Source organism: Vanessa cardui, chromosome 26, assembly GCF_905220365.1.
Source record: "Vanessa cardui chromosome 26, ilVanCard2.1, whole genome shotgun sequence".
NCBI classification, from domain to species: domain Eukaryota; kingdom Metazoa; phylum Arthropoda; class Insecta; order Lepidoptera; family Nymphalidae; genus Vanessa; species Vanessa cardui.
The window spans coordinates 7,335,839-7,360,343 of record NC_061148.1 but is presented as its reverse complement, the minus strand read 5'-3'; the positions used below and the strand labels follow the sequence as shown (position 1 = coordinate 7,360,343).

At 36.6% G+C, this 24,505-nt stretch overlaps 1 protein-coding gene across 1 annotated transcript in view; it reads right to left on the bottom strand.

Moving 5' to 3' along the window:
• LOC124540707 (serine/threonine-protein kinase MRCK beta) overlaps positions 1 to 24,505 on the bottom strand; it is a 52,027-nt gene that overhangs the window by 17,909 nt on the left and 9,613 nt on the right. Inside the window, exons 3-26 of the mRNA XM_047118385.1 lie at positions 24,197 to 24,376; positions 22,448 to 22,569; positions 21,795 to 21,896; positions 21,015 to 21,119; positions 20,509 to 20,657; positions 19,652 to 19,745; positions 18,676 to 18,732; positions 18,536 to 18,590; positions 17,989 to 18,119; positions 17,060 to 17,146; positions 16,059 to 16,180; positions 14,980 to 15,130; positions 13,702 to 13,822; positions 13,204 to 13,313; positions 12,726 to 12,857; positions 12,014 to 12,127; positions 11,408 to 11,542; positions 9,620 to 9,730; positions 9,105 to 9,218; positions 7,978 to 8,091; positions 6,650 to 6,754; positions 5,879 to 5,981; positions 4,658 to 4,871; positions 3,781 to 3,899 (exon numbers count right to left, since the gene is read on the bottom strand). Coding sequence (XP_046974341.1) covers positions 3,781 to 3,899; positions 4,658 to 4,871; positions 5,879 to 5,981; positions 6,650 to 6,754; positions 7,978 to 8,091; positions 9,105 to 9,218; positions 9,620 to 9,730; positions 11,408 to 11,542; positions 12,014 to 12,127; positions 12,726 to 12,857; positions 13,204 to 13,313; positions 13,702 to 13,822; positions 14,980 to 15,130; positions 16,059 to 16,180; positions 17,060 to 17,146; positions 17,989 to 18,119; positions 18,536 to 18,590; positions 18,676 to 18,732; positions 19,652 to 19,745; positions 20,509 to 20,657; positions 21,015 to 21,119; positions 21,795 to 21,896; positions 22,448 to 22,569; positions 24,197 to 24,376 — 2,847 coding nt within the window. The remainder of the gene's footprint in view (positions 1 to 3,780; positions 3,900 to 4,657; positions 4,872 to 5,878; positions 5,982 to 6,649; positions 6,755 to 7,977; positions 8,092 to 9,104; positions 9,219 to 9,619; positions 9,731 to 11,407; positions 11,543 to 12,013; positions 12,128 to 12,725; positions 12,858 to 13,203; positions 13,314 to 13,701; positions 13,823 to 14,979; positions 15,131 to 16,058; positions 16,181 to 17,059; positions 17,147 to 17,988; positions 18,120 to 18,535; positions 18,591 to 18,675; positions 18,733 to 19,651; positions 19,746 to 20,508; positions 20,658 to 21,014; positions 21,120 to 21,794; positions 21,897 to 22,447; positions 22,570 to 24,196; positions 24,377 to 24,505) is intronic.

Below are 24,505 nucleotides of genomic sequence, written 5' to 3'. Positions count from 1 at the left end.
AACAACTATTGTATTAAACTTTATGGTATTTAGTACAGTTAACAAAAAAATCTTTGAGTTTAGATATCGTTATTTAGAATAATATCTCAAAGTCACAACAACCTAAATGCAGGGTAAATGTATCACGTCAGTTATAAACACAAAACGTTTTTAAATAATGCAACGATAGTAACATTTTCTAACAGAGAAACTTCTAGAAAAAAACTATATAATATATTAAAAAAAAGGAAAAAAAAAAGAATATACTCCAATGGAACGGTTAGAAAAATGATGAATAAATAAATTTGACGTTGAGTTGTTATGACGTCACTGATCGATAGATCCAAGGGAATATTATTTTTGTTTATTTATATTTACTCCTCTTTTGAGTACAATACATATAAGTAATACTGTTTGATTAACTGTTAATACCTCTGAGGTATCGTGGTGGAGCAGCTTTTATAAATGGCGTCTGATCTCATAGGTAGGTTTGAGGTAACTCACTCACACACTTTTCGGTAACAGTTTGATCAAATTCTATCAAAAAAAAAAGAGGAAAATCGTTCAACATATTTAAATACTTAGTTTAATAAAAGTGATGTATCATTTTTCTGCTGACTATACTAACATGTGCAAATTTTTCTCAATAAGTTATATAAATAACGAAAGAAAAAATCTTTCTAATACTAAAAAAAAAAAATTATGAACATCATAATAAACAACGTATTATGATGCATAATTAAAAGTAAAAGAAAAGAAAGATTAAAAATGCAATAAAGAAATCAATTCTAAGCTCAATAAAAGCTTATTTCAAAAATGGTATTAAAAGTACAACTATGTACTTGACTGTACAATAACATACAAAATAACTACAGTCCAAATAAAGTAATACTTTATAATTTTAATTAAGTCTCATTTGTTAGAAAATGTACCATCGGTAACAAAAAAAATAAGTAAAATGCACTGAGATTCTATAAATGATAAAACTGACTATAAACTGACCGTAACAAAAAACTTAAAACTAAAATAATAATCTGCATTCTGCTGTCACTTTCATATAATAAGCTGAAAAATTTACAAACCGGTTCCTATACAAACTTTTTTTTGTTAAAAGACCTTATTTATTTAATACTGCTTCGTACACTGTAGTTATACCTCTTAATACTTTAAACAATAGAATGATAATGTTACAACACTAAATAAATAAGAATTTAATTAAGTACATAATATTTGTACTTAGCAATGTAAACTTAGTTTGATATTTATGCTGACGCTTTGTTTTTTGTTGACGCTGCCCCTAGCATAATTGGAGGTATCAACGAGAATATAAGTAAAATAGAAAAAAATATACTTGCAAAAATACTTTTGGAAAAAAAAAATAAGATATAGGTAGGTGACGTCACCTCCTATAGATTGGTGGTTTGAAATATTAACTATTCCTCACATCATCTATGCACATACGTATACCTTAGCATGTTATGTGTCTGTATTTACACTAGCTTACTCATCCATCACAGCAGTATTTAGTATTGCTGTTTAGCGGTAGAATATCAGATGAATAGGAGATACCTACATAGGTTGGCTTGTTCATAAAAGCCACCACTATGTGTAGACAATAAAAAAGACATGCTAAGGATAACTATTTTTCTATAGATGAAATGTTTGTAATCTGATATAAAAAATCAATCTGTGCAAATAAATAAATTTAATTTATTTGAAAAGATGTATTAAAACTTTCAAGTAGATATCGTTCATGTCTGTATTCGAACTATTAGAAAAAAATTGTGTATAGGAACCGGCTTTTTAGATATATATTACAGTACTTCGGAATAAATATTATAGATCGGCTAACATCGTATTTCCGAACATGACCGACTACATCTCGACGGTAAGTATAGTTTCCAAATTCAATTTGACATAACAAAATTAAAAATCATAAATGACAAAAACTAAATCCGACGTGGGGTTATATCTGCTCTGTATGATTCCATAAGTACAATATCGTAAATGAATGAATGAAATGAAAATGCCCTCGATTTGATTTGGCTCGCTCGCTATATTTGAAACATTGATCCTTTTTACTTTGAGATAAAGTTTAAAATTGCAAGTATATTCGCTCAACTTTTGCTAATCGATTACGTAAAGTACACGATTGTGTCCGATGTTAACCGATGTTTAATAATTATTCCGAAGTATTCGTAAATAATTAAAAGCTAACATTCCAATTTTAAAATTAATTTATAAACGTAATATATGAATTCGAGTTTTGACTAGTTCGTGTGGTAGAGGCGTTATATAATTATTATTTTATCAATATCTTTGGTAATTGTTTTAGGACTAGACTAATTTTATTCAAGACTAGATGTTATTGACACCTACTGGTGCGAAAAAAAAAATACATGAAAATATTATTGCTTAAATATTTACATGTAAATATCGTTTTTATTACACATGGCCATTAAATACAAATATGATTTCTCATACATTCTGTATATAAATAAAATTAATATGCAATAATGCATAAAATAAAAATAATAATAAAATATTACTGGCCAGTATAACTATATCATTAATTGTCAGCCATAAATTTGATGGTAGACAAGTATGGCAACACCCCATATGCATGACGTCACGCCTAAAACCAGTGGTATGTACGGCCTCAACCACGTCCGAACTGTCATAAAAAGTAACAGCATCAAGCGATAATATAGGAATTAAAAATAAATAGCAACGCGTCCAACGCGATGGTTAAAAAATGCCACAGATAATACACAAGTTTAAATATAAATGCAAAAATGGCCCCATAGACAATATAGATAATTTTAAATTTTTCGTAACAAAACGACACAGCTCACGACGAATCGAATCACAGTTCCAATTTCGAAATTTCACAGACAACAAAAAATCACACAATTTAAAGTCCATACAAGGCATAGACAAATTTATTTTCGTTTTTTTCGTCGCGGACGACGTTGGACTTTGTGGATGGATCCAACATTTCCATTTTGACATTTGGTTGGTTTCCGTGACGTCACGGATATACATTTCACGTATGTGTGTATTGGATGGGATTGTGCGGTAACATGTAACGAAAACAAAAAGAAAAGGTGCACTAAATAAACGTATTATAATCTATCTATATATTATGTGCTCGTATTATACGTACATAGTTTTAACACAATTATTGCTATACCAAGATAACTTGGACGATAAGAATCTGAAATATGTGTATAATTGTATGTGTATGAAGTGTATTGATCTACGAAAATAATATGAGTAATTTTATATACTTAAATAATGAACTAAGATTAAAGTAAAAAAAAAAAAAAGATTTTATATATGATAAATATATAAACTGTTAATTAATTTTAAAAATAAATGTTTAGTACGACACAAATTAGATGTAGCATCGGAAAATGCAATGAAATGAAAATAAAACCGATTACTGCCGATTTACACGACCAATAGAAATAGCGATAGGCGCGATAGGGATATCGCGCCATTCGACGCTATTCGTCGCTATAGATTCACGCGTCAGAGAAAACAAGTGCATCTAAATCGACGCGTCAAATTGACGAATATATTAGGTCATATGATATTACAAGTTATTACGTTTGCGCAAAGATCATATTCGCATGAGAAATAAATATAGATAATTTGGGATAGCGTACTCAATTCGGATGTGATCGGTTTTTACGAATTTTGCCGATGCTACATCTAAGTTGTGTCGTACTATAAATAGATGAGGATATGTATGTGTGTGTAGGTGATCGTTTGTGGTAATGGTGTCGGCATACTCACAGGAGTTGGACGGTTGATGGGGTTGGTCGAGTTTCGCTTGTATGTCTCGTATGTGTTGCTCCTTGCGCTTCATGTCGTGCGCGAGCGTGTCGAGACGCTGCCGGGTCTCCATTAGCTCCCTGGGATTATAAGTCTAATTAGTTTTCGTATTAATCGTTACCGAGGTAGTATTACTCACTCGATGATGGCATGTTATCAAAATATAAAGTTCTATATAAGTTTATAGATGCATTTTATTGTTTTTGTCTCTATATTTCTCAAATTTATTATCGTGCTCTGTTTTTGATCTTTTTCATACAAGAACTTATCAATAAAATATTACGACCATTAATATTGATTGTCTGATAAAGATTGTCTGTAAGAGACTTGAGAGTTGAGATTGTCTGTCAAGCACTAATACTCGATCAACTTAGATTTGAAGTTTATTATTTTTCAGTTTCAAAAATAGAGCTTCTAATCCGATATATAAACTCGATAGCGAATCGATTAAAAATCGATTAACAATCAAATTAATATACTCATGCATTTAAAACAAATCCAAGTCCAGGAGACATACAACAACAGCCTGTAAATTCCCACTGCTGGGCTAAAGGCCTCCTCTCCCTTTGAGGAGAAGGTTTGGAACATATTCCACCACGCTGTTCCAATGCGGGTTGGTGGAATACACATGTGGCAGAATTTCTATTAAATTTGTCATATGCAGGTTTCCTCACGATGTTTTCCTTCACCGCCGAGCACGAGATGAATTATAAAGACAAATTAAGCACATGAATCAGCGGTGCTTGCCTGGGTTTGAACCCGCAATCATCGGTTAAGGTGCACGCGTTCTAACCACTGGGCCATCTCGACTGCCAGGAGCCCTATCATCGTGTCATACCTCTGGCTGGCGAGCAGCTCGGCGCGCGTGCGGGACAGCTCCTCGGCGACTGCCTGCTTGGCTTGTATCTCGGAGTGCAGCGACGACTGCAGAGTGAGGATCTCCATTTTGTCCAGCTTCTGCGAGCGACGGTTGCGCCAGCCCCCCGCACCCCCCGGGCCCCCCGGGCCCCCCGCGCCCGCCGGCGACGGCGGCGCCCCGCGCCCCGCGCTCGCTGCGGACACACACAAAACTCACCCAAAGCACTATCCACTTACCCAGACGGGCACAAAGCCCTACCACCAAGTAACTCCTAATGACACTCAATAATGCACGCGTCCAACTTTCTTGCTTTTATTTATTTGAATTTAACTTCGAGATATCAAATGACCAATCGTGTTATTTCAATTCAAGGTCATATTTGTTTATCGAATAAATCTTTGTGTCCACCAAGTGACAAACATAATTATTCCCGAAGCGTTCAGCAAGTGCTATAGTACGACACAACTTAGATGTCGCATCGGCAATATTCGTAAAACCGATCACATTCGAATTGAGTACGGTATCCCAAATTATCTATATTTATTTCTCATGCGAATATGATCTTTGCACAAAGGTAATAACTTGTAATATCATATGACCGAATATATTTCGTCAATTTGACGCGTCGATTTACATGCACTTGTTTTCTCTGACGCGTGAATCTATAGCAACGAATAGCGTCGAATGGCGCGATAGGGAGCTATTTCTATTGGTGACGTAAATCGACAGTAATCGGTTTTATTTTTATTCCATTGCATTTTCCGATGCTACATCTAATTTGTGTCGTACTATACGTGCTAATCTACCACTTTGCGTCTCTCGTGTCGTGTTATTTTGAGCGAAAGTGCAAACATTGTTCCTTACAACACGAATGACCAAAAAATTAAACTAAAGTGACAAATTAATCCCACTATTAGATGTTTATATATCATTAGTGTATTCATAGTTATACGATTTAAATTTATACTTTACACTCCTTCAAGACTATATATATTTTTTATTGATTTTAATTTTGACCCCATGGTAAATGTGCACTTAACATCAACTGTCCACTTTTTTTTATATTTGAGAGGTCCAGTTCATAGGAATCATTAGTAGGCTATTAACAACTCAATACAGTTTTTCAATATTAAAAACGATTACAACTATCACTTACTTATTCCTCTGAAACAAAACTGTCCATTTGAATATTAAACTTACCATGTTTCAGATAATCTAATTCTTCGGTCATCTTCGTAGCCAGCGCTTGCAGATACCCTCGAGCCTCTTTCTCGTCAGCCACCCAGCGGATTATATCAGCAATCTATTTGAAATTATTAAAGACCATTTAGTGTTCGTAAGAGAACCAACTACACTCCGAAGTATCCTATTTTTCTTATCATAAATAAACAAGAATCTGATGTGTGGGAATGTTAGGTGTGTGATTGAGAGGTACAATGTAAGAGCGAGAGAATAATATTGTAAGGATGACAGAGACAGCATGACAGAGAATTATTTAGGCGTGAGCGAGAGGTAAGCAAAGGAGGCAAGATGGCAAACAAAAAATATACATAAATTGTGGATATTTCGTTGTTTCTTTCAACCCTACATCCCACAAATATAACCCAGGGGAGAAACTACTATATAGATGAAGTAATACTTGGATATTGTGTAGGGAATTCCCCAAATTGCGGAGAATCGCAAGTCGATCGGGAATTGGTATGTGGGGAAAATGAGGGGAATTTATACTTATGCGTTTTAAACCAAAACGATCGGTAATTGATTGTTTACCCGTTTTTAAGTTAGTACAATAATTGAAATTGTAGTCGATTATTAGTTAGCATGGTAGTAAAAACACCAGACTAGTCATGATTAATGTCTATATATAGACATTAATCATCTCAGTAACAGTAAACTAAAGAATTTTGGGGAATTTCGCTAAGAATTTCCCCAGAATTAGGTGAATAGGCATTGGCAACCCTGGCTACGGACCTGAGTCTCCCAGTGTTGCATGGAATCGCGTTTGGCGCGCAGCTCATCTAACTCCAATTCCAGCTGTCGCCTTTCAGTTTGCCATCTTCTACCGTTATCTGCCATCTGTGGAAAAAAATTATATTGTATAGCTGCGATATTTATAGATATATACATATATAACACTATAAATAAACCTTAAATAATATAACACTAATATAACACATATATAACACTAATATAACACTATATATAACCCTTTGTTATGGAACAATAAATACTAAATAAAAGGGATATGAGAGTACAAACGAAAGGGTTACCCGTTAAATATTACACTGATTATTAGTATGATATTGTGTTTATATACAACAAAGAAAAGGCACGGCTTGTCTGGGTATTCAGCAGGGTACCACCTATTTATCAAGTTCTACGGGCAATATGCGATACTTTAGTATTGTTTTGTGAGCCAATCACATCTTATTGTTCCTATGGTTAGTTATTTTTCATCTAAGCCTGGTACACTCTTTGTTTCCAATTTGAATAAAGTCAGAATAAGTAACTGTTAGCATATTTATTTTAATATGATCATATTTTATTGTTTTAATGTATTAAAGTATTATCAGCATAAATAATTCGATTTAAATAGTTGTTACAATTTACGTTGATTGTCAGCATCCGGTTTTGACTAAACTAAATTGTTTTTTAAATAAATCAAAACCGGATGTTGCTACAGTCGGAGGAGGGGCGTGTGAACATTAAATCTAGTATTTAATGTTAGAGTAAGTTAAGTAAGTTTTTTATTAAATTCAACGGCGGACAACGTCGCGGGCATATAGCGTATTTATATATCTATAACCGTCGATGCGTCCGTCATGATATAATGATTGTATAGTGTGTGCAGTGTGCGTGTCGGTCTATCTGTTTGTTCCGGTTAATCTTTGGAACGACTTGACCGATTTTGACGGGACTTTCACTGGCAGATAACTGATATAATAGGGAGTAACTTAGGCTACAATAACACATTTTTAATTAAATTCAACGGCGGACAACGTCGCGGGCATATAGCGTATTTATATATCTATAACCGTCGATGCGTCCGTCATGCTATAGTGATCGTATAGTGTGTGCAGTGTGCGTGTCGGTCTATCTGTTTGTTCCGGCTAATCTCTGGAACGGCTGGACCGATTTTGACGGGACTTTCACTGGCAGATAGCTGATACAATAGGGAGTAACTTAGGCTACGTAAAAAAAATTTTTTAATCGTCGAATTGGAAGGATCGTGAACCACTTCAGGAGAGATAAAGTATTGATAGTGCGGAGAGTTTTTGCATTATTTCAACATAACTTACCGCATCGAGATCCTTAGCGAGCTTCCTGTTTTCGTTGATGAGCATTTGTTTGTCCTCGCTATCGTTCAGCTGTTCCAATCGACGGTTTTCTAACTTCTCCTTCGACGCTTGCAACTGGAAATATAAAAAAATTATAAGAGATATTATACTAAAACTTGTATCATTAAAAAGTGAAGAATAATAATGAAATCAATTATATTACATATAATATATTTTTTATGCTATAGGTTGGCGGACGAGCATATATGGGCCACCTGATGGTCACCATTACCCATAGGCAATGAAGCTGTAAGAAATATTAACTATTCCTTACATCGTCAATGCGCCACCAACCTTGGGAACTAAGATGTTATGTCCCTTGTGCCTGTAGTTACACTGGCTCACTCACCCTTCAAACCTGAACACAACAATACTGAGTACTGTTATTAGGCGGTAGAATAACTGATGAGTGGGTGGTACCTACCCAGACGGGTTTATACAAAGGCCGACCACCAAGATTGTAATATTAAAATAGCCCTTTTTTATTCAATGCATAAGTATTCACACACGGTACATATACCAAAATGTCATTTTTTACAATTTTTGTTGATCTGTCTGTTTGTTCCGGCTAATCTCTGGAACGACTGGACCGATTTTGACGGGACTTTCAATGGCAAATAACTCATATAATAGGGAGTAACTTAGGCTACAATAACATATTTTTTTGTTATATTCAAAACGGCGGACAACGTCGCGGGCATATAGCGTATTTATATATCTATAACCGACGATGCGTCTGTCATGATATAGTGATCGTATAGAGCGTGCAGTTTGCGTGTCGGTCTATCTGTTTGTTCCGGCTAATCTATGGAACGGCTGAACCGATTCTGACGGGACTTTCACTGGCAAATAGCGGAGTAACTTAGGCTACAATTAAATTCAACGGCGGACAACGTCGCGGGCATATAGCGTATTTATATATCTATAACCGTCGAAGCGTCCGTCATTCCATAGTGATCGTATAGAGCGTGCAGTGTGCGTGTCGGTCTATCTGTTTGTTCCGGCTAATCTTTGTAACGACTGGACCGATCGATATGATCGTATAGAGTGTCTGTCTTATGACCGTATAGAGTGTCTGTTGTCTATACCTCTCTGTTGAGTCGCGCGGTGCGCGCGTCGGCGTCGTGCAGCTGTTCGCGCAGCGCCGCCAGCTCGGCCGCGAAGCGAGCCTGCTGTTGCGCCAGCGACTCCGAGTACTGCGCCTGCCGACACGCATACATTACGATCTCCACGCTGCGGACTCTCCGAAATTGAGTTGATAATTTTTAATAGCTCAGGTGTATCACATAAATACTTCTATTTACTTGAATTTAACGTTTGCCGACATATCAAATTACATTCCGAAAATCCACAGTGATTAACATAAACTAATTTAGATTGACCAATGATTTAATTTCAATTCAAGGTCATATCAAGTTTTTTTTCTTATCTCCTATCATTGATAGACTCACTAAGGATCTTGATCCTTTTTTAACTGAACCTTACCCATTGGTAAATATATTCTCAAAGCATTAAGCGAGGGCTATAAATATTATATAAAGATACAATAGACTACTTGTCTTGGGGTATTTTATAACGCCATGCGAAAGGGAAATGGTATTACTTCGAGCGTCTCGATGTCGGCCTGCAACTTGGCGACGTCGGCGGCCGAGCCGCCCGTCTCGCCAGCCTCCACACGCTGCAGACGCAGACTCTCCTCGCGCAACTTACGCTCCTGCAACACACACACACACACACACATCATTACATAACATATTGTTAGCTTCGATAGCTGCTTTTGTGGTTGTAAAAATAACCTATCGTATGTTAAATGACATTAGCCCACCTTGTGTTACCCGTTATACCGGGAGCCGGTATGGTCAACAGACAGTCCAATTTTGAGACAGACTTTTATTGTAACTAGATTTTCTCCGTATTTAGTACGAATCAAGTCAATTCAAGTTATGAGTCTTATTGTAAATTGAATAATCTTTATTCACTTTCAACCATTTCTATATAAATACTCAATCATAGCTAATATATAAACTTTCAACAAAGGGTACTTCAGAGCGAATAACAGAACACACTTAGCCATACCGGCTCCCGGTATGTCAACAGTTGCGGCCAAAATGTGTTTATACTGGGAGCCGGTGTTTCAACAAACAAGAGGTTATCGAAGACTTTGGATAATCAATACTTGTATTAATAATAATTATGAGATGATGAATTGATGTGTCGCGCACGCGAATCGAACGACAAGTGAGATAGTTGGTAGGCGCGTCCCCGCACCCCGCGACGATATATAGTGAAGCGCCGCAACACATATTCATTGTAACAAAGGCTACTTAATTTGAGCTATGTTGGCAAAATGAGCTTTGTCTTATTACATATACCCTTAGGTTATGTACAAACCCATGTCAAAAGCACAACCCTCTCATAAATTCTATCGACTAGCTGCAACACTTAGTATTGATGGGTTCCATTTGAAGGACAAGTCAAGACAAGAGGCATAAATACTTAACACTGGGTTTATGGCACGTTGTAGACGTAAGAAGGACGTAATTGTGTATGGGTCGTGATGACCACTTACCATCAAATAGCTCATTTACTCGTCCGTACATCTATTTCATAAAGCAAATAAATCTTCCTTCGAAATAAAACTAGTTACAACGGATTTGAATCGCGTATATTAATTATTTTTAGCAACCCGACGTTTCGAGCACTTTACAGCATTCGTGGTCACGGGTAGACTAAGGTGGCATTTGTCTGATTTGAATCGCGTTATAACTATAGTTTGTTCGCGTTAAGAATGCAGTGAGTTGTCATTGTTTACCGGCTTTACTCCGCCCCCTGACCAATCAAATCTTTTTTAATAGCAGGGTGAAGGTGTATGCATATTTGTGTAAAAATTCCAACAAATTGTATTTGTTTTAAAGACTAGGTATAATTAATTTAAAAAATACACTTTAAAGTAAAAAATCGAATGGGGGTGTTTAATCAACAAAATTCTTAACACTATATACAATCGTTTTTGAATCTTGCCATCGCGATGTAGAAATTTACATATTTTGCCATAACGTCATCTAGTAGCTATTGGTTACATTAATTATTACGTGTACAGCTTGAATAAATTAAATATAGATATATAAATTATAAAAATATCAGTTAAAAATTTATTAAATGTGAACTTGACTTTGTAATTTGAAAAGATTTGATTGGTCAAAGGGGGCGGAGTCAGGCCGGTAAACAATGACAACTCACTGTATTCTTAACGCGAACAGACTATAGTTTTATTTCAATGTGTAATCGCGAAAATTTAAGACAATCTGCCTTCGATTTTAGCTCACGCTTCAGTTATGGTGAGATTAATAGCTGGATTCCTTTAATAATCAAAACAAAGCTGCGTCAGTACCTTGGTGGCCTCGGCGAGCGCGGTGTCGAGTCGCGCCTCTAAGTCGCGGCGCGCCTTGTCCGCTCGCCGGATGTCTTGCCGCAGCGCGTCGATCTTGCTCATCGCTACTTCTAGTTCTTCTTCCTTATCGCGTACCTGGAAGACATACCATTACTTAATTAATATTCAGGATCAAAGGTCGTAAGTATTTCTATTATTCAATACAAGATTTCTGTTCACTTCCAGGCAGGATAAGTTACATACATATATAATTGTATTAACTACAATAAATAAACTAAACTATAATGACTGTATTTTTAAATGTTGAAAAAGAGTAACTACTGAGTTTCTTGCCGGTTCTTTTCGGTAGAATCTACTTTCCGAACCGGTTATTATTATAATATCTTCACATATAAGATTAGTGAAAATAGTACTGATATAATTGTTCAAGGATAATTCATCAGTACCTATAAAAGCCTACTTGAATAAAGTATATTTTGATTTGATTAACACGTCATGATCATTGGCATAAATAAAATTGAAGTATCAAGCAAACAATTATATAGAAACAGTTTTCATTTTCTTGCCATAATGCTTCGGTCATACACGATAACATCCGAAACCAACCTGTCGTGACAGCTTCTGCTTCTGCTGCCTCAGCTCAGACAACTTATCCGTCACTTCGTTGTACTCGGTCATCGCGAGCTTTCGTTGTGTCACCGCGTCTTTCAACTCTTTATCCTAGAGATGAAATTGTTAAGCATTTGTTAGCACATCCGACCTTAGCTCATATAGGTCTTAAAAACAAAAAAAACAACACAGGTAGTTAATAACATACAATTACACTCATGACACCTAGTTATTAAAAAAAACACAATGTTTTAAAACATAAAAAAAAAATAAGCCATAAAAATTCAACACAATTATTTTATCATCAAGATAAACCTTCGAAAACTTTGGACATTTTTTAGACTGAAATTAAAGATACATCGCCTTTAAATAAGTAAGACTATTATTTCTAAGCTCATATTTCTCCATTTGTAGATTTCTTATCAATTTGGAACAAGAATGAGAAGAGCAATGAAACAACTCTAGCTGAGCTGATAATGGACGACATACACAAATGTTATTACAATCTTTGACATTAGGAAACAAAACTCTATCCAATTCAGATGAGATGACCTTGAAACAGGACTTAAGCTGGACTTATTTTCAATAGGCTTTTGTGAGAAAGAGATAGCAATATACATAGTATTTTTTTTTAAAGGAGATTAGATGAGATAGAGCGAGTAATGCATACATATAAAGATCTAAAATGATTCAACTAAATTCAATTTACCTGTAACCGTAGCTTTTCGATGGAATCAGTCTTGTCTTTAACGAGTTCCTCCTTTTCTATATTCATTGCGTTGATCAAGATCTCCAACTCTTTCACGCGCGTCGCTAGTTCTTGTGGCGACGACGATATTTCCTTTAAGAAGAGACAATACTAAAATTACAAATATGAAAGTAACTCTGTCTGACTGTGTGTTACGCTTTCACGGCCAAACCACTGACCGAACCACGGACCGAATTTGATGACATTTCTGACGAAAAAACTTTTAACCCCAAAGGACATTTTATACCTTAAATCTTAGTCGCGGTTAAACGCGGGCGAATTCGCTGACGAAAATTAGTTTAATACCAGACACTTAATTCCTTTTATCTGGAATTGGTGCCGTGTTTCGTCTCTTCCTTTCATCTCCATCTCTAATCCCATCATATCTTATCAAATGTCATTTCACACAGATAATAAATTTAATTTTTACAGACATTACCTGAGAACCGATCGATGCGTTCAGTTGTTCGAAACGCCGGAGCTGCGTCTCCAATTCGGTGTTCCGTTGCGAGAGTGTCGATATTTCCTCCTTCAGTTGCGTCACATCGTCTGAAATGTTCAAAGTGACATTTTAATAAACTATCGAATAGAACAGAAAAGAAAACTCACATGGATACCAATAGAAATGATTGGTAAATGGCGAGATGGCCCAGTGTTTAGAAAGCGTGCATCTTAACCGATGATCGCGGGTTCAAACCCAGGCAAGCACCGCTGATTCATGTGCTTAATTCGTCTTTATAATTCATCTCGTGCTTGGTAAAGCAAAACATCGTGAGGCAACCTGCATGTGACGAATTTCATAGAAATTCTGCCACATGTGTATTCCACCAATGGAACAGCCAAACCTTCCTCAAAGGGAGAGGAGGCCTTTAGCCCAGCAGTGGGAATTTACAGGCTGTTGTTGTTGGTAAATGTCAGAGAATAGTAGTGTGCATACGTGGATCCGCGTCGGGGGCGTCGGCGGCGGGTCGGCGCAGTTCGGCGATAGTCTGAGCCAACAGTGCGTTTTCGCGCTCCAGCGCTTTCAGCGCTGCACGGTCGCTCGCATTGGACGGCGCCTGACGGGTTATCACAATAAATATGATTTACATTCATGCAGGATATTGTTCGTGAATAAGTAAGGTAAACGCAGATTAGTTCCTCTGGATCATCAATACTCCATTTTTCGTGATGTCTTAGAACTAGCGCGCACTGGTAACTTTTGTCACGGTGACTGTTTCGTCACTCTTGTCGAGTCCGTGAATATGTATGGAGGTGCGCGCACGTTACGACGTGACAATAGGCTATTTGACTGGTTTTTAAAATCCGTTTCATATTATTTAGTGGAAGTTAAGGAACCCAGTAAACGTTGATTTTTTTAGTTCTAGTACGTATTTGTCGAAAAATATCATATTAAAAATTCCATATTTAAATAGCGCGCGAAAACTCTACTTGGACTATATGGCGCTGCAAAGCCTTTTGTGTCACGTGACAAACGTTTGAGAAAATGCATTTTTATTTATGGATTTTTGAATAAATTAAGTATTATTTTAAAGTTTCGCTAGTAAATAACCATTTTTAGACTCATAATATACACTGGTTACAATAATTTACAATTTATTTTTCGCATTGTCAAATAGGCTATTTACGAACTGGTTACAATAATTTACAATTTATTTTTCGCATTGTCAAATAGGCTATTTACGAAAAATAAATTGTGCTTTCATTTCTACTCCTACATACAGGCGAATGCACGAACTGTAGCATAATGATTTATAGTCCATCAAGATAATATAGATAACATCGGTTGATCTTTTATCGTATGCTGTTTGTACGACTCCTATATATGAATGTTAATTAAAAGTATAAATATTAATTTAAGAAACGAACACCTTCAATTGATTTACAGTGGCCGAAGATTACCAGATAATGGACGACAAAATTACAACTAAATAAAACTAGTTATAACGTATTTGAATCGCGTATATTAATTGTTTTTGACATCCCGACGTTTCGAGCACTTTACAGCGTTCGTGGTCACGGGTAGACTGGTAAATCCGTATATCCGTTATAACTAGTTTTATTTGAATGTGTAATAATCGCGAAAATTTAAGACAACATTAAATTACAACAATACAACACAGAATCGAACGTGACTGCAGTCCCGTGTGTGTCTGTGTCTGTGTGTGTGTGTGTTTGTGCGCGTGTGTGCGTGTGCGTGTGTGCGTGCGCGCACCTGCTTGGTGGCGTTCTTGGCGGGGCTGAGGGGCGCGGGCGCGCCCAGGTCGCACAGGCGCGAGCCCGCCGTGAACGTGAAGCCGACGAACGGCAGGTGCAGACCCGAGAACGCAGTCGACGCGCGCGGCGGCGGCACCGCTTCCGACAGCCTGCGCACGCGCACATGATCACACGACACGCACGTGGAGCGCGCCCGACATTACAGTGGAGCACAAAAACCAAATACGAATACGAATTTTGTAGAACTTAAATAATTATTTAACATGTTTTTTTTTTTTTATTCGGTGGAACAAGGCATTCGTGGATAACGCTCTATATGCTCCATCGAATAAAAATAAAATACTAGCAAACATCCCTTAAGTAATAACTGTTATAATAAAAATAACTACATACGTTAATTTAAAAAAAAATATAATTAATTTGAAAGCTCTTTCAACTATATACAAAGTTATAGGTAATTCGACGTATATTCGCTAGGAGGTGATAGGGGTGACTATTTACAATAAATTTAACCCCCATATGTATTAGCCAAAAGTGAACAATATTTGAATTATTACGTTTTTTTAGCTTTTTTAAAATTTGTCAAATATGAAACTTCAAAAATACATTTAAAAAAAAATATCAATAAAATTCTATTTTCTTCTTCTGATTTATAAAAACTAATAAACACTGGATATTTGTGAATATTGAAAGAATCATTATCAGCCCAAATTTAAAAATGGGAGACGGAAAACGATATTATTTCAATATTATTAAAATTTTGTTACCTCAAAAATGCCTTAAAAACTAAAAAAACCTATACGAAACTTATTCTGCAGATTGTTTTAAAAACATAACTGTTTTCTTAGCTTTCCAAAAATTTATAAAAACTAGAAATATATTTCAAAGCAGCCGAAATAAAATGACCAGAAAGGACTTTGAAGTCACTTTGCTGTATTTTAATCTGTTGTACATATTAATTAATTACAACATATTAATTAATTATTTGTACATAGAAGGGACGCTGGTGGGAATTCGTATTTGAACATGACGACTATTCGAACATGACGACGACCCCGTATAATGGTGGAAACATACCGTATGTCAGTGTCGTCGACGTCGAAGTTCGATGTGTCGGTCGGACTGGACACGTCGGGCACGAAGGGAGCCTGCATCTCCCTCACGCTGTCCCAATCCAAACCGGCGAACCACGGGTGACTCTGAAAAGGGAATAAATTATACATGTAAATTGAACAAAGTTATCTTTGAGTCCGTAATTTATTTTTATTTTTGTGGTATACCTATACCACAAAAATAAAAATAAATTGGCGGACGAGCATATGAGCCACCTGATGGTAAGTGGTCACCATCACCCATAAACAATGACGCTGTAAGAAATATTAACTATTCCTTACATCGTCAATGTGCCACCAACCTTGGGAACTAAGATGTTATGTCCCTTGTGCCTGTAGTTACACTGGCTCACTCACCCTTCAGACCGGAACACAACAATACTGAGTACTGCTATTTGGCGGTAGAATAACTGATGAGTGAGTGGTACCTACCCAGACGGGCTTGCACAAAGCCCTACCACCAAGTATAATACTGATATGAATATTAAATTAAGTAAATAAATATTGGAAAACATCACATACATTACTCTGATCGCAATGTAAGTAGCTAAAGCACTTGTGAAAAAGGAAAATCAAAAATAACGACCACATACACCCAAACCAACATTGAAAGATAATGAACTTTTTCTACATCGACTCGGCTTGAAATCGAACCCGGGACCTCGAATTGGCATACCCATAAAAACAAGTGTACACACTACTCGACCACGGAGGTCGTCAAATGAGATATAATGCTGAAGGATTTAGGGTCTTTTTCAGTGATGATATCAAATTCAAATTAACACTAAGATCACAATTGAATAACTTTTTTTAATTATTTAAATACGATTATACTATACTGTGCTGTGCTCTTGGTTAGTGAGATATGAATAACATCAATTAGTTTATTTGTGTACAACGTAAATTTATAATAGGACTGTGATTTGAATAAATCATATAAAGTAAGCCAATATAATAACCTAGTACCTTAAAATCTTGCAATCCATTTCGACCTAATCTAGTTTCAGAGGAACATATCAACCTTCGTATGAGATCCTTCGCTTCTTCGGACACCTGTAATTTATACATTATTTAAAAATTAATAAAATATTTATTTAAAAGAGATATCGAATCTGTGTCGAGATGGCCCAGTGGTTAGAAAGCGTGCATCTTAACCGATGATTGCGAGTTCAAACCCAGGCAAGCACCGGTGACTCATGTGCTTAATTTGTCTTTATAATTCATCTCGTGCTCAGCGGTGAAGGAAAACACTGTGAGGAAACCTGTATGAGACAAATTTCATAGAAATTCTGCCACATGTGTATTACAGCAACCCGCATTGGAACAGCGTGACGGAATATGTTCCAAACCTTCTCCTGAAAGGTAGAGAAGGCCTTTGGCCCAGCAGTGGGAATTTACAGGTTGTTGTTGTTTTTGTTATTGAATCTGTACTAATCTATACTAATACTTTAAATGTTAAAATAACTCTGTCTGTCTGACGCTCTCTCACTACCAAACGGCTGAATCGATTTTGATGAAATTTGGTTTAAAGCAAATTTGAACTCCAAGGAATTACATAGGCTACTTTTTTGTCTAACACATGACAACCAAACCCCTAAAAGGCGAGCGAAGTCTACTAGTAATTTGTAATATAATTATAATGAAAAATATAAAAAAAAAATTTAATTAAAATATTAACAATGTAAAATCAGTGCTCAGCGGTGAAGGAAAACTAAGTGAGGAAACCTGCATGTGACAACTGACAAATTTCACAGAAATTCTGCCACATGTACATTCCACCAACCCGCATTGGAACAGCCAAAGCTTCTCCTCAAAGGGAGAGGAGGCCTTTAGCCCAGCTGTGGGAATTTACAGGCTGTTGTTGTTGTTGTTGAATGATGTATTCAACGATTCACCTGCGCTGCGTGGTCGTCGGGCGGCGGGCAGTGGAAGCATCGCGCGTGGTTCATGATCTTGCCGTACGTTTCCACCAGAGACTCAGCGTAGAACGGCGTCTCGCCGAAAAGCATCTCGTACATGCACACGCCTACAAGACAGATACACGTATCATAATCAATATTTCATTAGGTAGGTTAGGGTAGGTCAGAGTAAGAAAACCTTCGTCAAGTTTTCAAATTAATTAAACTCTTAGTATCTTTTGAATATAAACATCAAATGACGCAGTATGTCATTCTCGATCGGTAAAGAAGATTATCGCTCATACTGAGCACACGAAAATAGATCTTTAGGTGACGAAACTTTGCTTACCCCGACTGTACATCTACCATTGATTGCTTACAGTGAAAATTCTAAGAGGAATCAACGAAAAAACCTCAGATTATAGTTCATTATTAATCATTTCAGTTGAGTTTATATGGTGACATACTTAACAAGTTTAGTAAGTAGTAACTAAATTAGTTCTGACATTACTCTAATTAGGTATAATACTATATTAACACTTACCGAGTGACCACCAATCACATTCCGGACCATAACGCCCTTGGCCATCTTCCATCGCCTTTAAAATATTTTTTATTAATTAAATTTGATTTTATTTAAAAAAATATCAAAAACAAAAAAATATGTAGATAGTGTGCACTCACCCTTAGAATTTCGGGCGATATATAATCGGGCGTTCCAACGGCTACATTACTTTGTACCTAAAAACAATATCAATTACAGAACAAGAAAAACTATATTTCATATCACTTAAACGACTCCTGGAGAATAGATTACTGTGCTGCATATTAATATTACTGTGCATAATGTCTGCACAGACACACAATTCACACGTTCTCTCTATTACCATTCTGATACGGTCGAAGGCGACGATGGAAGACAATTACTATTACTAATGATTTTTAATTAATTCTGAATATATTTTTTATTTATGTGATGATTTTAATTATGTTATTCTGATTTAGATATGGTAACACTGTTGCGTCGTGGTTGACTGGTTAAGATTTTGATCGGCCGACCAATTGGATGGACAGATTGTGAGGTGACAGAATAAAAGAAGAAAAACAGAAGAGAGCGGTCGGTGGTCAGAATCTGGGTTTTTAACGGGGTTACCATGAAAAATTAAGGGTGATTGATTGTACAACTTGGAATGATGCCAATGAAATATGTTAAATAATGTATTTATATCTAATCGAGCTGAGTTTGGATTTATAAAATGTATGTACTGTTAAAGTGACCACTTTTATCGACCACTGAAAAAAAAACATTTACCCGTTATCTATACTAATATTATAAATGTGAAAGTAACTCTAGAGTCTGCCGGTCTTTTACGACGAAACCGCTGAACCGAATTTGATGAAATTTGGTATGAAGCTAACTTGAACTCCAAGTAATGACATAGGGTAATTTTCTGCCCGACACGTGACAACCAATACCCTAAAACGCGGGTGAAGCCACGAGCGACTACTAGTATTCATATATAGTACACACCTCTAAGTGCGCCGGAATAACAATTGAAAAACCAGCGTCGTCGCCATCTCTTCGGGAATGTCCCGACAAAGTGACTAAACCGAAAAATACCGGATTTTTCTCAATCAATTCAATAATAATAATGTTTACCTTGCCATCCTCTCCCAATCGCAGACAGGACCCGAAATCCGCCAACCGTATGTGACCGCTCGCGTCAAGCAACACGTTGTCTGGTTTAATGTCTCTGAAATGATAAATAAAGGTTAATACTTAATACATACTACGGCCAATTGAATAAATAAACCCGCATTGGAACAACATGGTGGAATATGTTCCAAACTTTCTCCTCAAAAGGGAAAGCTGTTATTATATATAGCTGTATATGTTAAATTTGTTGTTAAATCAATAAATAGGAATATCAATTTTAATGCCCTACTCGCATTGAATTGTGAATCAGTTTTTGATGTGTTGTTTGAAGGTTTCAGTTTTTAGACACAGTGGTGGGGGAAGTATCACAACTGTGATCTCATGGAAACATACAGTTTATACATTCATTTACATTTCATTCACGACACACATAAATGCAATATCTATGTGTGAAAATAATTTACTGTCAGGACTATTTGCGACTGTCTTACTTCATAACATAGTATAAAACAAAGTCTCTGACCGCTATCTGTCCATATGTATGCTTAGATCTTTAAAATCACACAACGGATTTTAATAAAGTTTTTTTAAATATATATACTGATTGATTCAAGAAAAAACTTTATATGGTTTGCACAACATAGTTGCACTGACAGTTTTAGACGTACGAAGCGGGGGAGGGGGGGAGTTGCGTTTGTAAAGATTTAATACATTCGGGGTCAAACTAAGAACCTTCTTTTTTCGAGTCGAGACTTTAACCTTCTCCTGAATCTACATACATACAAACAATCGAACTGAGAACCTCCCTTTCTTTGAAGTCAATTAAAAATTATGTATGTGAGAAACACAATCGGGTTTACCTGTGCACGTATCGCAAGTCGTGCACGCTTTGCACGGCGAGTACCATCTCTGCGATGTAGAACCGCGCCATGTCCTCGGGAAGACGATCCTCGAACTTGGATAGCAGCGTCAGCAGATCACCGCCGCAGTAGTAGTCCATCACCAGGTACTGCGGGGACCATACCACACACACTCACTATCATTCATACTATTCTCTATTCGATTAATTATACGAGCTATAAAACTAATTCTTAAATCAATGTAAACTTTAAATAAATGTAAATTAATAGAGATTGTACTGGCTATCTTCATCTCTATCAATATATTTTTAGGACTAAGAGTTGAGTAATATTAACAAAAAATTATTTTTTCATATGTCAAAATTACATTTGGCAACTAAGTCGTATCGTTTAGGTTACTTATTTTAAAAGAGTAAAAGCTTAAGTCCCAAAGTCTTATCAACATATATAGGAGAAAGCATGCGGATGTATCTGCGGATGGAAACCAGTTTGATAATAGGGCTCACCAAATTATGCTCATCCTGAAAAGCGTAGTGCAAATTGGTGATCCATCTCCTGTCGCCGAAAACGAGAACGTCCCGCTCTTCTTGGAAACAAGCCGTGTCTGCCCTCTGTAATATAATCAAAGTATTTACCACTTCATTCAAGAAAACTCTTAAGATCCTCAACAACAACAACAACAGCCTGTAAATTCTCATTGCTGAGCTAAAGGACTCCTCTCCTTTTGATGAGAAGGTTTGGAACTTATTCCACCACGCTGTTCCAATGCGGATTGGTGGAATACACATGTGGCAGAATTTCTATGAAATTTGTCACATACACGATGTTTTCCTTCACCGCTGAGCACGAGATGAATTATAAAGATAAATTGAGCACATGAATCAGCGGTGCTCGCCTGGATTTGAACCCGTAATCATCAGTTAAGATGCATTCGTTCTAACCACTGGGCCATCTTGACTCTAGATAATCGTCATTATAGGAAAAATTAAATTTAAATTTTTGGCAAAATATCTCCACGAGATAAAATTGATAGGTGAGTGATAAATGGACCCACATTGCTGTTTCATAAAATCATAATAAATTACATAAGAACAACTTAAAGTGAAGTCCACAAACAGACATCCCGTCCCACTACTGAGAAAGTCTTTTGAGCAAACAATTTTAGCTTAGTACACCTTTTTTAATATGAATGGATACATGTGGCAGATTCTCATTCACCAGGCAGGTTTCCTCCCTTGTTTTGAACACGAGATGAATTATGAATACATAACCAAAGAGAGATATACCTTAAGCATTTCCCATTTGTTCAAAATCTTCATAGCGTACACCCTATCCCCCGCTGTAGCTGACACTGCTGTCCCAGTTGAATTAGCTCCACTGTCAGTGCCCTAAAAACATAAAGGAATATAGTTAATAAAAAGTATACAATGAGGCAGTGTTAAATTTTCTTCATTCTGTAAATAATGCAGTTGTTCCAAAACATTACAAAGACCTTTTTTATAGATGATATAACTACTTAACACACAATTCATTAACAAGTTCTTATATATTAAAAATAAAAAATAAGTTATAGAATTATTTTAAATTTCGAATAAAATAAATTTCCATAAAGTGAGTCTAATTTTTTTTTTACTGGTGCCAATACCCACGCCCTTAATAAGTATTCATAAATGTACGTTTGATAAACTTATGAATTACGAATTTGGGACCAACATATTGGAGAAATGAATCAAATAGCATTTACTTAAACCAAATCAGTTCCCAATTTAAAAAAACATAACAAATACAATAGTATATAGAGTATAGAAAACATTAGAATGACAAGCGTATATAGAAAATTAATTAATTACACATAATTCTTTTTATTTTATGGATGAATGTAATTTTGCAAGAGAGAGAAAGGGACAGAACATACTCATCGGATGACTCATCCACTCACCTGCATAAAAGACGCTCGTACGACGCAAACCTCCCCGAAGGCGCCTCGTCCAATCACTTTCACGAGCTCGAAGTCGTCGCGGGATAACCGCAAACGCTTCAGAGCCGTGGCCACCGGTTTCACTGTAATACATCAAAAAAATACTCTTTCTTGTACACCAGTAAAAAAAAACACATATAAATAATAAATAAATATAATAAATATGAGACAACAGCACATACATTACTCTGATCCCAATGTAAGTAGCTAAAGCACTTGTGTTATGGAAAATCAGAAGTAACGACGGTACCACAAACACCCAGACCCAAGGCAACATAGAAAACTAATGATAATCTATATCGTCTCGGCCGGGAATCGAACCCGGGACCTCGGAGTGGCGTACCCTTGAAAACCGGTGTACACACCACTCGACCACGGAGGTCGTCTATACACGGTTAGATGAAAGATGTACAAGAGGCGGCCTCATCGCTAACACAGCGATCTCTTCCAGGCAACCTTAAGGTAGAGGAAAACAGATATAGAAAGAGGTAGGGGTGTACAATACATCATTAATAAATCAATATTCTTTTTTGTATTTTTGGTTAAAACTATTGCAAACAGTCACCCCTATCACCTTCTAACGGGAATACGTCGAATTAATAACCCAAAACCAATAAATTATATATTGTCCTCCATCTTGCTTCATGGAAAGTGTAGATGGTACACGCCCATCCATAAGAAACTTATTCACTCTACTCTCAGAGGCTCTAATGTTCAACTTATCACGAAAAATAGTATGTTTCTCTTCTATGCGTTTCTAAGCCATTTACTCTGCTATGATATTATGTAATAGCTTAATAGGCAAGCGGACAGGTTGATGAGCCACAGGACCCTGAGTGATCACCACCGCCAATAGATAATGACGATACGGGTGGTACCTAGCCAGAAGCGCATGCACCAAAGACCTACCAGCAAATATATATTTGAGTATTCTTCATGAGTCTGCACGGTGTTTTGTGAGTACATTCGCATTTCGTACGAACTATTTTTAACTTTAATAAAAGCTCAATAAAATAAAAAAATACGTTGGTTGAATTACAATCCCATTGTGATTTATGGACGATCTCACTCACACCCAAGTTACGCTCAGTTGAAGAGATGGTATTATTAAAAGCTTTCAAAGATCAATTATTGTATTATTGATAGTCACTCAACTGAATAAAAAGCTTTCTTAATTGGACATTTTATTTCAGGGGCCATATATTTGCCTACAATGACATCTCATGTTGGTAATTTATAAAATCAAAATATACTTCATTCAAGTAAGCTTTTATACGCACTTTTGAATCGTCATTTAACAAACTATTTTAGTAAAGCTACCACGGGTAAGAGCAGAGATGGCCCAGTGGTTAGAACGCGTGCATCTTAACCGATGATTGCGGGTTCAAACCCAAGCAAGCACCGCTGATTCGTGTGCTTAATTTGTCTTTATAATTCATCTCGTGCTCAGCGGTAAAGGAAAACATCGTGAGGAAATCTGCATGTGACAAATTTCATAGAAATTCTGCCACATGTGTATTCCACCAACCCGCATTGGAACAGCGTGGTGGAATATGTCCCAAACCTTCTCCTTAAAGGGAGAGGTGGCCTTTAGCCCAGCAGTGGGGATTTACAGGCTGTTGATGTTGTTACCACGGGTTTGGAATGCATATTCATCTAAGACCTGGCAAGAAAATCAGTCACTTTTAAACATTTGATAATACAGCTTACCGTATTGTATGAAGTCAGCTATCGCCTTCTCCCGCCTCAGGCTGCTGTTACAGCACTCATCGTACAGCACCAGCAACATATCCAGGAGCGTCTCCACGCTGAGACCCTGAGTCCTGGGGCCTTGCAGACGTCGCGAGACGAACATCGTCTCTATCTGCTTTAACCTCTTTATACCTAGAACTGATAAAGGAATAATTATGTTATAAAAAATAAATATTAATATGAAATTTGTTTATGTTTACCAAATAGTCAGGGGCCATCTGAAAATCAATGCTGTGCATTAGCACAGCTTATACTGAGATGAACCCC